The sequence below is a fragment of the Hyla sarda genome, chromosome 5 (genome assembly GCF_029499605.1).
Source record: "Hyla sarda isolate aHylSar1 chromosome 5, aHylSar1.hap1, whole genome shotgun sequence".
Taxonomy (NCBI): Eukaryota; Metazoa; Chordata; class Amphibia; order Anura; family Hylidae; genus Hyla; species Hyla sarda.
The window spans coordinates 264,240,774-264,256,798 of NC_079193.1; the positions used below are offsets into that span (position 1 = coordinate 264,240,774).

The following is a 16,025-nucleotide window of genomic DNA, read 5'->3' on the forward strand; positions in this document are numbered from 1 at the left end:
TTGGGTTTGCCGTACATTTTATGGTAACATGAGTGATACTATTACAAAGTACAATTGTTCACGCAAAAAACAAGCCCTCACATGGGTCTGTGGAAATATAAAAGTTATGATATTTAGAAGGCAAGGAGGAAAAAATGAAAAGGCAAAAATAAAATTGGCCTGGTTCTTAAGGCCAAAATGGGCTGTGTCCTTAAGGGGTTAAAGAGAACCTGTCACTGCTTTTATGATGCCCAAACTGGATAAAACAGGAAAAGTAATAGGGTGCTGGAACTCTACAATTTAAAAAAGCCACAGGGACCTGGTTAAGTAGTCATGGTGGGGGACAGTCTAAGTGATACACTGACAAAAACAGACCACAAAATACCTATGCTCACACTTAGTGAACATATTAATATTTTTAATTATCAACATAAATTTATAACAACATATTACCTATTTCACATTGTTCTTTGTTTTCTGGGAAAACCAAGAGATCTCTAGCATACACTGGATTACCCTCGGCTTCAAAACAACTTGTTCCATTACGCAAGTGCGGTAAAGGCCTTCAAAGAAATTATAATTATTTAACATAGTACAAAGCATTACTACCACTACAACTTTTGTCCTCAAACAATCTTTCAGAAAATACATTTCTCAGAATATTAACAGAAGGTTGTGTATTTCTCTACAATTTCTCCACATATTGATCATGTATGGCCTGTCCAAACAAATGTAAAGCCAACATGGACTAAATAGTGTATGGTTGTATCTGTGAAACAATGATGCAGCAAACGGTCACTCTTTCAATGGATGTTCATCCAGCAATTCAATGTAATCTGTATAGCCACCTTTAGACCTCTACTTATGAAGGGGCATACACGTGGTATATTGCTAGGATAGGTCATCACTTTATGACTGATTTGGTTCTGACCTCTGGAACTACCACTAATTATGAGAATAAAGGAGATGCATTAGGGCTGTGTACCCTTCAATGATTTTGTCCTGCACAGTGGCCACATTCAAATAAACAAAACTGACTGTGGCTCTGCAGAATGGAGCTTACTTACAACTCCTTAAGTGACAGGTGCATCATTATGGCCTGTGTTTCACAATATGTGTTAACTGTCCTTGTCTTTGCTGACAGTAAGAAAGGGTACTAGAAATAATAAAGCACATAGCATTACATTTGACAGAAAGACATATCTGCCTGTTGGGATATGTATCTAAGATTTACATGACAACTCAAAAGTTTTCCGCTTGAGAGATGCCAATCATCCTTCCCTAATGCAAGTGCCAACACATTTATATGAATGGAAATATTTGTGTGCCACAAAGGGGGAAATGCAAAGGGGGAAATTAAGAAATATACCCAAAAACCCAGTCCAAAGTCCTGCACCACTTTCATTTACTCTCTCCAAAAGTAAAGGAAGATAGGCTGGGTAAGCTGTATTCGGATATGACTTTACTGCATTAAGGGCATGGGAGAAAACTTAAAATCATTAGTAGCAAGAGGACAAACATTTCAGGAAATATTTTACCTTCCCCAGCTTGGCAGACTTTTTCGATGAATTGAATCTAAAGGTAGGACTTGTTGCCGGCCTGCTGTCTCATCATAAATTTGACGTGCAGCCTGGGTTGACAGTGTCACCACACAGTCCATATCACTAGCTAAGTGCCATGAGATTACAACCGCGACTTGTTCATCTTCAATGTATGCCAAATGAGCAATCTAAACAAATGTACAATAAGCAAAAATTATTTCATCAATATTTCTGTAAACTATTTTGTAAACTGAACACTAAGTGAGCATTCAAAGTAATTCCAAGATGTAAAACTGTATGGGTTTCCATCAACCTTTTTGGTACTGATGATGCTAGTGTGAACACAGCTTAAACCATTCACAAGATAAACATCTAAAATACATTTATAGAATGAGAACAGCATGACTAGGATAGCAAGTACAGAATGGCCCAGATTTATCAAACTGCGTGAGAGAAAAAATAGAGATATTTTCCCACAGCAACCAATCACAGCTCAGCTAACGAGCTCTGGTAAAGAGAAAGCTGAGCTGAGATTGGTTGCTGGGAAAAAAAATCTATTTTTCTCTCACACTGTTTGATAAATCTGGGCCAATATCTACTGTACAGCCTCCACATACAAAAATTCAGTGATGCTGTAAGTAATTTGATCACGGAAAAAGAGGTGCTGATGTCACTTCTGGAGGGTAGCTTTGTGAATCAGTGACTCTGTTGCAATCAGGGGAACAACCAGTATAACTCAGCATCAATGATTGGAGAAGGCATGCTGACTGACAGGGCACAGCTCCATCAATTATGTTTGCATGTTTTTTTCCTGAAGACTAAGCAATGAGGGGTCACTTAAATATGTCCAGTAGGTCCTGAGATGTGCGACCCAAAAGATCCTCTGCTGAATTCAGTGAATCGCACACATGGGGCGGGGCTTCACAAGCTCAATTAACATATTCATTGTCTGTAACTCCCCTTCACTAGGATGTGGAGTTACAGACAATGAATATGTTAATTGAGCAGACAAAGCCCCGCCCCGCCCCCTGTGCACGATTCACAGAATTTAGCAGAGGATCTTCTCAACTAGGGAGAATGGGGAGGGGAGGGAGGTGTATATGAGAACTCTGTCAATCGGGCGGACTGACGGCCTGGCCGGGTAAATGGCCTACTGCCGCAGCTATTGAGGATCCAGGACACTCACGCACGGCTCACGCACATACAGCAGAAAGATTCCTCTCTGCGTGAACTGCATCTGCGGCCTACACAGAGAGGAGACGTGACCTCCGCCCCCACGCAGTGCAAGCGCTGATGATGTCACTCATTGGCTCCTGCACTGTGGAGGATGGAAGACGCGGGCCCCTGTAGCGGAGGAGATCGTTGCGTGGGAAACATTCAGGTGAGCAATATTTTCCCCATTGAGAGGGGGGGAAGAGAGACACGCTGCTGCCTGTACCTACCTACTGTCTGGGACATACTGCTGCCTGTACCTACCTACTGTGGGGGACCTACTGCTGTCCGTACCAACCTACTGTGAGGGACCGCTGCTGCCTGTACCTACCTACGGTGGGGGACCTACTGCTGCCCGTACCTACCTACTGTGGGGGACCACTGCTGCCTGTACCTACTGCCCGTGCCTGCCCATACCTACCTACTGTGGGGGGGGGGGCTGCTGCTGCCCACACCTACCTAACGTTGGGGGGGGACTGCTGCTGCCCGTACCTACCTACTGTGGGGGGGGGGGGGGGGACTGCTGCTGCCTGTACCTACTGTGGGGGGGGGGGGGGGGACTGCTGCTGCCTGTACCTACTGTGGGGGGACGGGGGGGACGGGGACTGCTGCTGCCTGTACCTACTGTGGGGGGGGGGGACTGCTGCTGCCTGTACCTACTATCAAGGGGATTTACTGGCTACCTAACTACCTATTTATGTACATAACTGGCCTTCATACATGGCTGCCTAACTACATAGCTAGCCACCTACCTACATGACTGGCTACCTACTTGGCTAGTCACCTACCTACATATCTGGCTTTCTGATCTACTAACGTGGCTACCTACTAACTTGCCCTTTTACTATGCAGGACACCAAGGAGGACATTATAACAGTTAGGGGCCTATAGGGAGGGGAGGGCACTCTAAAAATGCAGAGTCTAACATGTTTGTCCTGCATATGTTAAGAGATCGACATGGCGGTCTGATCCGGACAGAGAAGAAAAGGAAGGAGGACGGCGCCAATCAGAAAAGACATAATTGTGAGTCTCTAGATGTAACTGTAATCATTTTTATAGTATACAGATCCTGTGTACAGCTGATATCTACAGCTATACGGTCCTGTATATAATCACTTATATAGTATACAGATCCTGTATAGTATACTAGTCTGTGTATAGTGGTTTTATTCAGCACAGTAAGGCGGTATTATTCAGTTATTGTGTGGTGGTATTTTTGATCATGTAAAATTATTTTACCTACGATAAAGTGTTTCTCACACATGTATGTATGTACGTATGTGTATATATATATATATATATATATATATATATATATATATATATATATATATATGGGTGGGATTTGGGTGGAATAGGGGCGTGGCAGAAGTGTGACCAGCGGTGGAGCCTTGGAGGGTTCCCTTGCTTTCTTTTGGTCCGGGGGGGGGGGGGGGGGGGGGTCTGAATGTTGTCAGTCCACCCCTGCAGTCAACAGTAGCAAATAAAACAGCCTGAACTAAACTGTTGGCAAAGTGTAAAGCTCTGGGCTGGAGACAACAAGGGACAATGGGAGAAATTTATCAAAACCTGTGCAGAGGAAAAGTGGAGCAGTTTCCCATAGAAACCAATCAGAGCACTTTCTTTTTTCAGAGGTCTTTTACAAAATGAAAGAAGCAATCTGATTGGTTGCTATGAGCAACTGGTTAACTTTTCCCTCTGCAAAGGTTGTGATAAATCTCCCCCAATGAGTCCTAATTACGTACAGTACCCTGGTCGCATGAGTGAGGTAAAGTAAATCTAGGAAACCCACTGTGCCCTGGTCAATGCAAAGACCTTACAGAAAAGGGAGAAAGCCTAACTAAGCAAAACTTCCAGAGTATGCATCCTACTGACACTAAACTAAAACTTGTTAGCTCAGAGCCAGTACACGGGTATATCCAGCTTAGAAGCAGTCATTTCCTTTTTTTCACTTAGTCTCAGCACCATCTAGTGGTAGCAGCCATATTACCCATGGTCTCCTGTGTCTCAAAATAAAACAACCAAGAAAACAACAATGACACTCAGATATAGGAAGCGAAAATTTCACAAATTACTAGCTACATTCTCTGCCTCAGACAGGTCAACTAGTAGTTGTGCTGGGCGATTAAACCTATAAATAAAATCTTGCCTAGTACTGGTGTTATTATCTTGCTGTGTTATATCACTGTGGTAAGTGGCTGTGATGCTGCAACTTTAAAAAAAATACTCCCCAAAAAACTCCACTAACAAATATTTATAAAAAAATGACTATTGTAAATAATTCACAACACACTGAATAAAAATCACATAAAAGTATGTCCACAACAAGGAAACACTGAACGAAAATCTAATACTAGGAAAAAAGAAAAACACCTGACACAAAATACTGGTAGTAGCTGTTCACATGCCATGCATCAGTGAGTAAGTAGTAACAAAGTCAAATGAAGTCATATCAATTTCATACATAGGCTAATACTAGTAAAGTAATAAATAGAATTACTACTAACCATAGCCTACCTATAAAAAAAACACCAGTGAAAAAAAAAAAAGAAGAAAGGAAGTCCCACAAATGCATGTGTGTGATTTTTTTTTTACTGAAATTTTTATTGAAGTTCTTCAGCTGCAAATGATAACATGAGGTCAGAGACCCCAAATCAGTCAGCAAATTATATTAAAGGGGTATTCCAGGCAAAACCTTTTTTTATATATATCAACTGGCTCCGGAAAGTTAAACAGATTTGTACATTACTTGTATTAAAAAATCTTAATCCTTCCAATAGTTATTAGCTTCTGAAGTTTTCTGTCTAACTGCTCAATGATGATGTCACGTCCCGGGAGCTGTGCATGATAGCAGAATATTCCCATAGGAACTGCACAGCTTCCGGGACGTGAGTCATCAGAGAGCAGTTAGATAGAAAACAACAACTCAACTTCAGAAGCGAATAACTATTGGAAGGATTAAGATTTTTTAATAGAAGTAATTTACACATCTGTTTAACTTTCCGGAGCCAGTTGATATATATAAAAAAAGTTTTGGCCTGGAATACCTCTTTAACCCCTTAACCTCTTCAGGACATAGGGCGTATGGATACGCCCTGCATTCCGAGTCCTTAAGGACCGAGGGCGTATCCATACGCCCGTGGGAAATCCGGCCCCCACCGCTAGCCGGAGGGGCGCCGGAGCCGGATGCCTGCTGAAATCGTTCAGCAGGCATCCCGGCATATCGCCCAGGGGGGTCATTATGTCCCCCCATGTCGGCGATCGCAGCACATCGCTCATCAATTCAGATGAGCGATGCGCTGCGATTCCGTTCCCCGCCGCTCACCGGGCGGGGATCGGAGCCGGATGTCTGCTGATTTCTATCAGCAGACATCCCGGCAGTGTGCCGGAGGAGGTCCGGAGGACCTCCTATACCGGCGATCGCTACAGGACGCCGGTAACTACTAACCGGCGTTCTGCAGCGGTTCCGGGTCCTCAGGGTCACGTGTGACCCTGTTACCCGGATATAGATGGTGACTGGTGGTGTAGTATACACCACCAATCACCATCCGTACTGTACTGGGGGCTGGCATTGTGGCCACCCCCCTCAGTACAGTTGTGATTGGGTGGCCAAAGTGGCCACACCAATCACAGTGTAATGGGAGGGGATGGTGGGGGGTAGGAGCACGTTGCTCCGTTCTGCCCACCATTCCACAGAGATCTGGTGTGCAGGACGGAGCCCCGTGCTGCCCACCATCCCCTCAGTAAAAAAAAAGTGCCCCTTGCCCCCTTTCTGTGGCCCCTTGGCACAGAAATCCCCAGGGATAGCTTTAGATTTAGGTAGGGACAGGTTAGGGTTAAAAAAAAAAAGTTTTCTTTTTTTTTCTTTTTTCGGCGTACCTCAGTGGGTGTCCGTGGGTCCGTAGCACCTTTAGCTGCGTGACCCCGGCCCTGCTGGGTCGCTGCGGTCTGCCGCCAGCCTTTTTTTTTTGGCGCAGATCTTTTTTTTTTTCTTTTTTCCCTAAGCGTGTGTGCGGACCCTCTTAGTTATAAAAGAGCGGTCCACCACCGTTTGTTAAAGCTCACCCGCCGCTGATCAGTCCCGTAGTACTGATCAGCGTTTTTTTTTGTGGTGCCGGCGCTTTTTTACGCGTTTTCTAGCGCTTTTTTTGCACCCATAGGCGGTCCGTGCCACCAGTAGCAGGCGTGTACTGTGTGGCCAGACCTTACCTGTGTGTGTGGCGTGCCTCACCGCTGTCAGTGATTTATCACTGATCAGCGTTTTTTTTGTGGTAAAGGCACTTTTTTCGGTTAACGCGTATTTTTTTTGCACCCATAGGCGGTCCGTGCCACCAGTAGCAGGCGTGTACTGTGTGGACGGACCGTACCTGTGTGTGCAGCCTGTCCCACCGCTGTCGGTGATTTATCACTGATCAGCGTTTTTTTTTTTGTTCAGGCGGGTGCATTTTTTCCGGGGTTAAGCGTTTTTTTATTTTATTTTTCGGGTTTTTTGTGTGGGGGTCTGAGTACAAGCCACCAGCCACTGTTCTGGGCTGAGTGGCCGGACCCCCCTCTGACTTGCGCCCCTTGCCGCCACAAGCGCTAATCAGTGCGCACACCACTGATTAGATAAACGCTTATTTTTTTGCGCTAGAAGTCCCCCCCTTTTTTTTTTAAAAGTCCCCTTTTTATTTTATATTTTTTTCTGTTAGGGCGGGTTAGTTTAGTTAGGTTAGGTTAGGGCGGGTTAGGGAGGTAGTATCGCACCACACCACACGCAGCACACACGCCAATAAAGTTTCCCCCCCCCACACACACACATACCCGTATCCCCATTAGAGTAGGGAAATGGCCCGCAGAGCGTTTTCGGCGGAGGAGGCATATGCCATAATTGCCTCCGACACCGAGAGCGGCTCAGAGGACGATGAAGACCCCACCTTCCTTATTTCATCGTCCTCCTCATCATCTAGTTCAGATGATGAGCCACCAAGGCGGCGGAGACGCCGCCGTGCGGTGCCACAAACCTCCTCTGCCCTTGACCCTGTGCCCCATGCTAGTATGAGTCCCCCTGGCGCTCATACTAGTGAAGCCCCCCTGCCAAGGTCACTGGTACCTCGTACCGGAGAACTTGTCTGGGCTGAGCCAGCGGACCACGAGCCCGTGATTCCTGAGTTTGTTGGCGACTCAGGAATCAAGATTAACATCGCCGGGTTCACTGAAAAGGACTTTTTCGGTCATTTTTTCAGTGACGACTTTGTTAATCTAATGGTTACACAGACGAATCTGTATGCCCAACAGTTCGTCGCCGCTAACCCGGGCTCACTTTTAGCTAGACCCGGTGGCTGGACTCCAGTCGATGCAGCCGAAATGAGGACCTTTTGGGGCCTTGCGCTGCATATGGGTCTAGTTAAAAAACCCAGTGTCAGGCAATATTGGAGTGGGGACGTCTTTTACCAGACACCCCTCTACAGTATGGCCATGGCACGTTCCCGGTTCGAGGCCATTCGGAGATGTTTGCATTATGCTGATAATGCGGCATGTCCCCCCCGAACTGATCCCGCGTATGACCGCCTGTATAAAATCAGGCCGGTCATCAATCACTTCGGGGCCAGATTTTGGGAGGCCTATGTCCCTGGAAGGGAGGTCGCTATTGATGAGTCGCTCATCAGCTTTAAGGGGAGACTCAGCTTCCGGCAATACATCCCTACCAAGCGAGCGCGGTATGGCGTGAAGATGTATAAACTTTGCGAGAGTACCTCCGGGTACACTTGCAAGTTTATGGTGTATGAGGGACGAGATTCCTGCATTGAACCCCCAGATTGTTCCCCCACTCTGGGTGTTAGCGGGAAAATCGTTTGGGGCCTTTTGCACCCATTGCTAGATAAAGGTTACCACCTTTACGTGGATAACTTTTATACTAGTATCCCTCTCTTCACATCCCTCGCCGCCAGATCCACGCTCGCTTGTGGGACAGTCCGGAAGAATCAAAGAGGCCTTCCTTCCTATCCCCTGCAGACTCCTATCCCCCGGGGTGAGTCCCGTGCCCTCACCCATGATAACCTGTTGTTGGTCCGGTATAAGGACAAGAGGGATGTCCTTATGCTCACCACAATTCATGGGAATGGCAGCACCCCTATCCCTGTGCGAGGTACCGTGGGACCGGTCCTCAAGCCCGATTGTATTCTGGACTACAATCGGTATATGGGGGGAGTTGATCTTTCTGATCAAGTCCTCAAGCCATATAATGCCATGCGGAAAACAAAGATATGGTACAAAAAAGTTGCGGTCTACATGGTACAGGTTGCCATGTACAACTCTTTTGTACTGTACAAGAACGCTGGCAACACAGGGACATACCTGGAGTTCCAAGAGGAAGTTCTAAAGGCCCTCATCTATGGTGACCGCCAAAGAGCGGGTCAGAGCACCTCTGTAACTTCAGGTCCCCGGATCGTCCCCGGCCAACACTTTCCATGTGTGATCCCCCACACTGGAAAGAAGGGACGATCTCAGAAGAAATGCAGAGTGTGTCGCAAGAGGGGGATTCGGAAGGACACCACCACTCAATGCGACACTTGCCCCGATCATCCGGGCCTCTGCATAGGCTGCTTCAGGGAGTATCACACTTCCATGGAGTACTAAATTTTCCGTCATTTGCCCTAATTTTAATTACCCACAATTCGACTCCAATGTACCAGTCCAGGGTACACTGTCTTCCAAATTTTATACCAAACCCCCCCCCCCCCCCCCCCCCAAAAAAAAAAAAACCTTTTTCTCAATACCCCCAATATCTTTTTTTTTTCTTCCCCCTAAAAAATGGGTCATGGGACACAGAGTCAACAGCATTGGAGGTTTGCAGTTGCCTCAAATGCGCAACGCTCTCTATCCCCACCTGAGCGGGTTGCGCATTTGAGGTAACAGAATAGGGACGGCCCCACACATCCCCTTCCCAGAATGATGATTCAGAGTATAGGGTTTGGGGCGGGCATCCTTTTTACTTTTGGCTGTACTCTGGGTCATCATTCTGGGAAAATAATTGGCATATCAGTTCTAAAATTGCAATTTTCTTCCCCCATAGTACACTTCATCCATTCCTGGAAAATAAATGAAGTGAACACCCATCTGTTCCAAATCTCCACTTCACCCTATACACCTTCCCTAGGGGGTGTACTGTTTGTAATAATCTCACATATGGGTGTTCCTTTCTTGTATTTTCCTCTGAATGTATGTAACTGTTAGGTCCGTAACAAACATCCGCCTCAAATGCGAAGAGTTCTCGCTGAACTCTGTCGTATTTCCAGGCGACAATTCAGAGTCACATGTTAGTTGTTCCCAAAAAGATGAAGCAGAGCATAGGTTGAAAATTGCAATTTTCAAAAGCTACCCTTCATCCATTCCTGGAAAATAAATTTAGGAAACCCCTGTGCGTTAGAAATGTCCTCTTTACCCCTATACCCATTCCTCAGGGTGGGTACTTTCTGTAATGGTGTCACATGTGGGTGTTTCATTTTTGTATTTTCCTCGGAATGTATGTAACCGTCAGCTACTGATATGCCATAGGCCACAAATACAAAGTGACCTCTATGACTTCTGAGCCTTGTTGTGCGCCCGCCCAGCACGTTACCCCATATGTGGATGGATTTTTATAGTCAGGGGAAAAAGCCCTCCAAAATTTGTAACCCAATTCCTCATATTACCCCTTGTGAAAATGTTAAAAATTGGGTAACCCCAGCATTTTAGTGTAAAAAAATCAAATTTTTCAATTTAGGCCCACTTTTCAAAAAACCTGTGAGGTGTAAGAACTCACTGTAACACTGTTACGTTCCCCGAGGGGTCTAGTTTCCAAAATGTAATGCCATGTGGTTTTTTTTCTGCTGTCCTGGCACCAAAGGGGCTTCCTAAATGAGGCATGCCCCCAGAGCAAAATTTGCTTCCAAAAAGCCAAAATGTGACTCCTTCTCTTCTGAGACATGTAGTGCGCCAACAGAGCACTTTTTACCCCCATATGGGGTGTTTTCTGAATCGGGAGAAATTGGGCTTCAAATTTTGGGGGGCATTTTCTGCTATTACCCTTTTCAAAAATGTAAAATTTTTGGGAAAACAAGCATTTTAGGTAAAAAATTTTACTTTTTTTTTACATTTGCAAAAGTCATGAAACCCCTGTGGGGTATTAAGGTTCACTTTACCCCTTGTTATGTTCCCCAAGGAGTCTAGTTTCCAAAATGGTATGCCATGTGTTATTTTTTTGCTGTCCTGGCACCATAGGGGCTTCCTAAATGCGGCATGCCCCCAGAGCAAAATTTGCTTCCAAAAAGCCAAATGTGACTCCTTCTCTTCTGAGACCTGTAGTGCGCCAGCAGAGCACTTTTTACCCCCATATGGGGTGTTTTCTGAATCGGGAGAAATTGGGCTTCAAATGTTGGGGGGCATTTTCTGCTATTACCCTTTTCAAAAATGTAAAATTTTTGGGCAAACAAGCATTTTAGGTAAAAAATTTTACTTTTTTTTTACATTTGCAAAAGTCATGAAACCCCTGTGGGGTATTAAGGTTCACTTTACCCCTTGTTATGTTCCCCAAGGGGTCTAGTTTCCAAAATGGTATGCCATATGTTTTTTTTTTGCTGTCCTGGCACCATAGGGGCTTCCTAAATGTGGCATGCCCCCAGAGCAAAATTTGCTTCCAAAAAGCCAAATGTGACTCCTTCTCTTCTGAGACCTGTAGTGCGCCAGCAGAGCACTTTTTACCCCCATATGGGGTGTTTTCTGAATCGGGAGAAATTGGGCTTCAAATGTTAGGGGGCATTTTCTGCTATTACCCTTTTCAAAAATGTAAAATTTTTGGGCAAACAAGCATTTTAGGTAAAAAATTTTACTTTTTTTTTACATTTGCAAAAGTCATGAAACCCCTGTGGGGTATTAAGGTTCACTTTACCCCTTGTTATGTTCCCCAAGGGGTCTAGTTTCCAAAATGGTATGCCATATGTTCTTTTTTGCTGTCCTGGCACCATAGGGGCTTCCTAAATGCGGCATGCCCCCAAAGCAAAATTTGCTTCCAAAAAGCCAAATGTGACTCCTTCTCTTCTGAGACCTGTAGTGCGCCAGCAGAGCACTTTTTACCCCCATATGGGGTGTTTTCTGAATCGGGAGAAATTGGGCTTCAAATTTTGGGGGGCATTTTCTGCTATTACCCTTTTCAAAAATGTAAAATTTTTGGGAAAACAAGCATTTTAGGTAAAAAATTTTACTTTTTTTTTTACATTTGCAAAAGTCATGAAACCCCTGTGGGGTATTAAGGTTCACTTTACCCCTTGTTATGTTCCCCAAGGGGTCTAGTTTCCAAAATGGTATGCCATGTGTTATTTTTTTGCTGGTTTGACACCCTAGGGGCTTCCTAAAGGTGACATGCCCCCCAAAAACCATTTCAGAAAAATGTTCTCTCCAAAATCCCCTTGTCGCTCCTTCGCTTCTGAGCCCTCTACTGCGCCCGCCGAACAATTAACATAGACATATGAGGTATGTGCTTACTCAAGAGAAATTGGGCTACAAATACAAGTAAAAATTTTCTCCTTTTACCTCTTGCAAAAATTCAAAAATTGGGTCTACAAGAACATACGAGTGTAAAAAATGAAGATTTTGAATTTTCTCCTTCAGATTGCTGCTATTCCTGTGAAACACCTAAAGGGTTAAAACACTGACTGAATGTCATTTTGAATACTTTGGGGGGTGTAGTTTTTATAATGGGGTCTTTCATGGGGTATTTCTAATATGAAGACCCTTCAAATCCACTTCAAACCTGAACTGGTGTCTGAAAAATAGCGAGTTTGAAAATTTTGTGAAAAATTGGAAAATTGCTGCTGAACTTTGAAGCCCTCTGGTGTCTTCCAAAAGTAAAAACTCATAAATTTTATGATGCAGACATAAAGTAGACATATTGTATATGTGAATAATAAAAAAAAAAAATGGAATATCCATTTTCCTTACAAGCAGAGAGCTTCAAAGTTTGAAAAATGCAAAATTTTAAATTTTTTCATGAAATTTTGGGATTTTTCACCAAGAAAGGATGCAAGTTACCACAAAATTTTACCACTATGTTAAAGTAGAATATGTCACGAAAAAACAATCTCAGAATCAGAATGATAACTAAAAGCATTCCAGAGTTATTAATGTTTAAAGTGACAGTGGTCAGATGTGCAAAAAACGCTCCGGTCCTTAAGGCCAAAATGGGCTTGGTCCTGAAGGGGTTAAGGATCGGGGTTTTTTCCGTTTTTGCATTTTCGTTTTTGCTCCTTGCCTTTAAAAAATCATAACTCTCAATTTTGCACCTAAAAATCCATATGATGGCTTATTTTTTGCGCCACAAATTCTACTTTGTAATGTCAGTAATTTTGCCAAAAAATCTACGGTGAAACGGAAAAAAAAAAATCATTGTGCGACAAAATTGAAAAAAAAAACGCCGTTTTGTAACTTTAGGGGGCTTCCGTTTCGGTAAAAATGACACCTTATCTTTATTCTGTAGGTCCATACGATTAAAATGATACCCTACTTATATAGGTTTGATCTTGTCGAACTTCTGGAAAAAATAACTACAAGCAGGAAAATTAATACGTTTAAAATTGTCATCTTCTGACCCCTATAACTTTTTATTTTTCCATGTATGGGGCAGTATGAGGGCTCATTTTTTGCGCCGTGATCTGAAGTTTTTAACGGTACCATTTTTGCATTGATAGGACTTATTGATCGCTTTTTATTCATTTTTAAATGATATAAAAAGTGACCAAAAATGCACTATTTTGGACTTTGGAATTTTTTTGCGCGCACGCCATTGACCGAGCGGTTTAACCCCTTAAGGACGCAGGACGTAAATGTACGTCCTGGTGAGGTGGTACTTAACGCACCAGGACGTACATTTACGTCCTGTGCATAACCGCGGGCATAGGAGCGATGCCCGTGTCATGCGCGGCTGATCCCGGCTGCTGATCGCAGCCAGGGATCCGCCGGCAATGGCCGACGCCCGCGATCTCGCGGGCGTCCGCCATTAACCCCTCAGGTGCCGAGATCAATACAGATCCAGGCATCTGCGTCAGTTCGCGATTTAAATGAACGATCGGATCGCCCTCAGCGCTGCTGCGGGGATCCGATCATTCATAACGCCGGACGGAGGTCCCCTCTCCTTCCTCCGTCCGGCTCCCGGCGTCTCCTGCTCTGGTCTGTGATCGAGCAGACCAGAGCAGAAGATGATCGATAACACTGATCTGTTCTATGTCCTATACATAGAACAGATCAGTATTAGCAATCATGGTATTGCTATGAATAGTCCCCTATGGGGACTATTCAAGTGTAAAAAAAAATTTAAAAAATGTAAAAGTAAAAAAAAAAGTGAAAAATCCCCTCCCCCAATAAAAAGTAAAACGTCCGTTTTTTCCTATTTTACCCCCAAAAAGCGTAAAAAACATTTTTTAAAAACATATTTGGTATTGCCGCGTGCGTAAATGTCCGAACTATTAAAATAAAATGTTAATGATCCCGTACGGTGAACGGCGTGAACGAAAAAAAAAAAAAGTCCAAAATTCCTACTTTTTTAATACATTTTATAAAAAAAAAATTATAAAAAATGTATTAAAAGTTTTTTAGATGCAAATGTGGAATCAAAAAAAAGTACAGATCATGGCGCAAAAAATTAGCCCCCATACCGCCACTTATACGGAAAAATAAAAAAGTTAGAGGTCATCAAAATAAAGGGATTATAAACGTACTAATTTGGTTAAAAAGTTTGATTTTTTTTAAGCGCAACAATAATATAAAAGTATATAATAATGGGTATCATTTTAATCGTATTGACCCTCAGAATAAAGAACACATGTCATTTTTACCATAAATTGTACGGCAACAAAACCTTCCAAAATTAGCAAAATTGCGTTTTTCGTTTTAATTTCCCCACAAAAATAGTGTTTTTTAGTTGCGCCGTACATTTTATGATATAATGAGTGATGTCATTACAAAGGACAACTGGTCGCGCAAAAAACAAGCCCTCATACTAGTCTGTGGATGAAAATATAAAAGAGTTATGATTTTTAGAAGGCGAGGAGGAAAAAATGAAAACGTAAAAATTAAATTGTCTGAGTCCTTAAGGCCAAAATGGGCTGAGTCCTTAAGGGGTTAATTAATGATATATTTTTATAATTCTGACATTTCCGCACACGGTGATACCATATATGTTTATTTTTATTCACACTGTTTTTTTTTATTGGAAAAGGGGGGTGATTCAAACTTTTAATAGGGGATGAGTTAAATGATCTTTATTCACTTTTTTTGGTATCACGGCATGCGTAAATATCCGAACTATTACAATAAAATGTTAATGATACCGTACAGTGAACGGCGTAAATGTTAAAAATAAATAAATAAAGTCCAAAATAGATGCTTTTTAAAAAAAAAAGATTTTATGCCAACATTTTTTTTATAAAAAAATGTATTAAAAGTTTTATATAAGCAGTTATGGTACAGGGGTGTGGAAATTTTATAAAAAAACTACTTGTCCACGGGACAAAAAAGTGCAAAATCTACTTGTCCCTCATGACGATCCACTTGTCCGGGCAAATTTTCACTTTTACGCTCTTAATTTTTTCCTCCTCGCCCTAGAATAGCCATAACTACCTACTATAATGATACCTTTTAATTGTTCCATAACATATTTTCTGGACCCAAAAAAAAAATAAATTATATATTTTTTATATATATATAAAAAATATATATATATATATATATATATTTTAGGTGAAGTGAAATTGAAATAGTAAAAGATAATTTTGCAGATTTGGTGGTTTTCTTTTCTACGCCATTCACCTTGTGGTTGAGATAACATGTTCGTTTCATACTTTAGGCCGCCTGATTACAGCAGTACCAGATTGTATATAATTTATGTCATGTTTTACTAATTTAAAAAAAATTCAGAACTTTTGAATTTTTTTTATTGAAATTTTTGACCCCTTTAACAAATTTTTTTGCATACCAGGCTGTAGGAGGGCTAATTTTTTGCGCCATAATCAGTTTTTTGTATCGGTGCCATTTTGGTATTGATCTGACTTTTTAATAGCTTTTTAACTTTTTTTCTGGGGATATTATCAAAATTGCAATTCTGTGTTAATTTTTTTTTTTTACATTTACCGTACGGGATATATAAGGTTATATTTTAATAGGTCGTACAATTACGCACTAAGTGATACCACATATGTTTATTTTTATTATGTTTGCATGTTTTTATATAGCAAAAGGGGGTCATTTGAACTTTTAACATGAAAGGGGTTAATGTGTTTTTTT

At 42.6% G+C, this 16,025-nt stretch overlaps 1 protein-coding gene across 2 annotated transcripts in view; it reads right to left on the reverse strand.

The window, feature by feature from the left end:
- SMCHD1 (structural maintenance of chromosomes flexible hinge domain containing 1) overlaps positions 1-16,025 on the reverse strand; it is a 449,735-nt gene that overhangs the window by 66,132 nt on the left and 367,578 nt on the right. For both annotated transcript variants that reach the window (XM_056521656.1, XM_056521657.1), the window contains exons 42-43: positions 1,518-1,708; positions 433-542 (exon numbers count right to left, since the gene is read on the reverse strand). In XM_056521656.1, the coding sequence (XP_056377631.1) occupies positions 433-542; positions 1,518-1,708 (301 nt within the window). The remainder of the gene's footprint in view (positions 1-432; positions 543-1,517; positions 1,709-16,025) is intronic.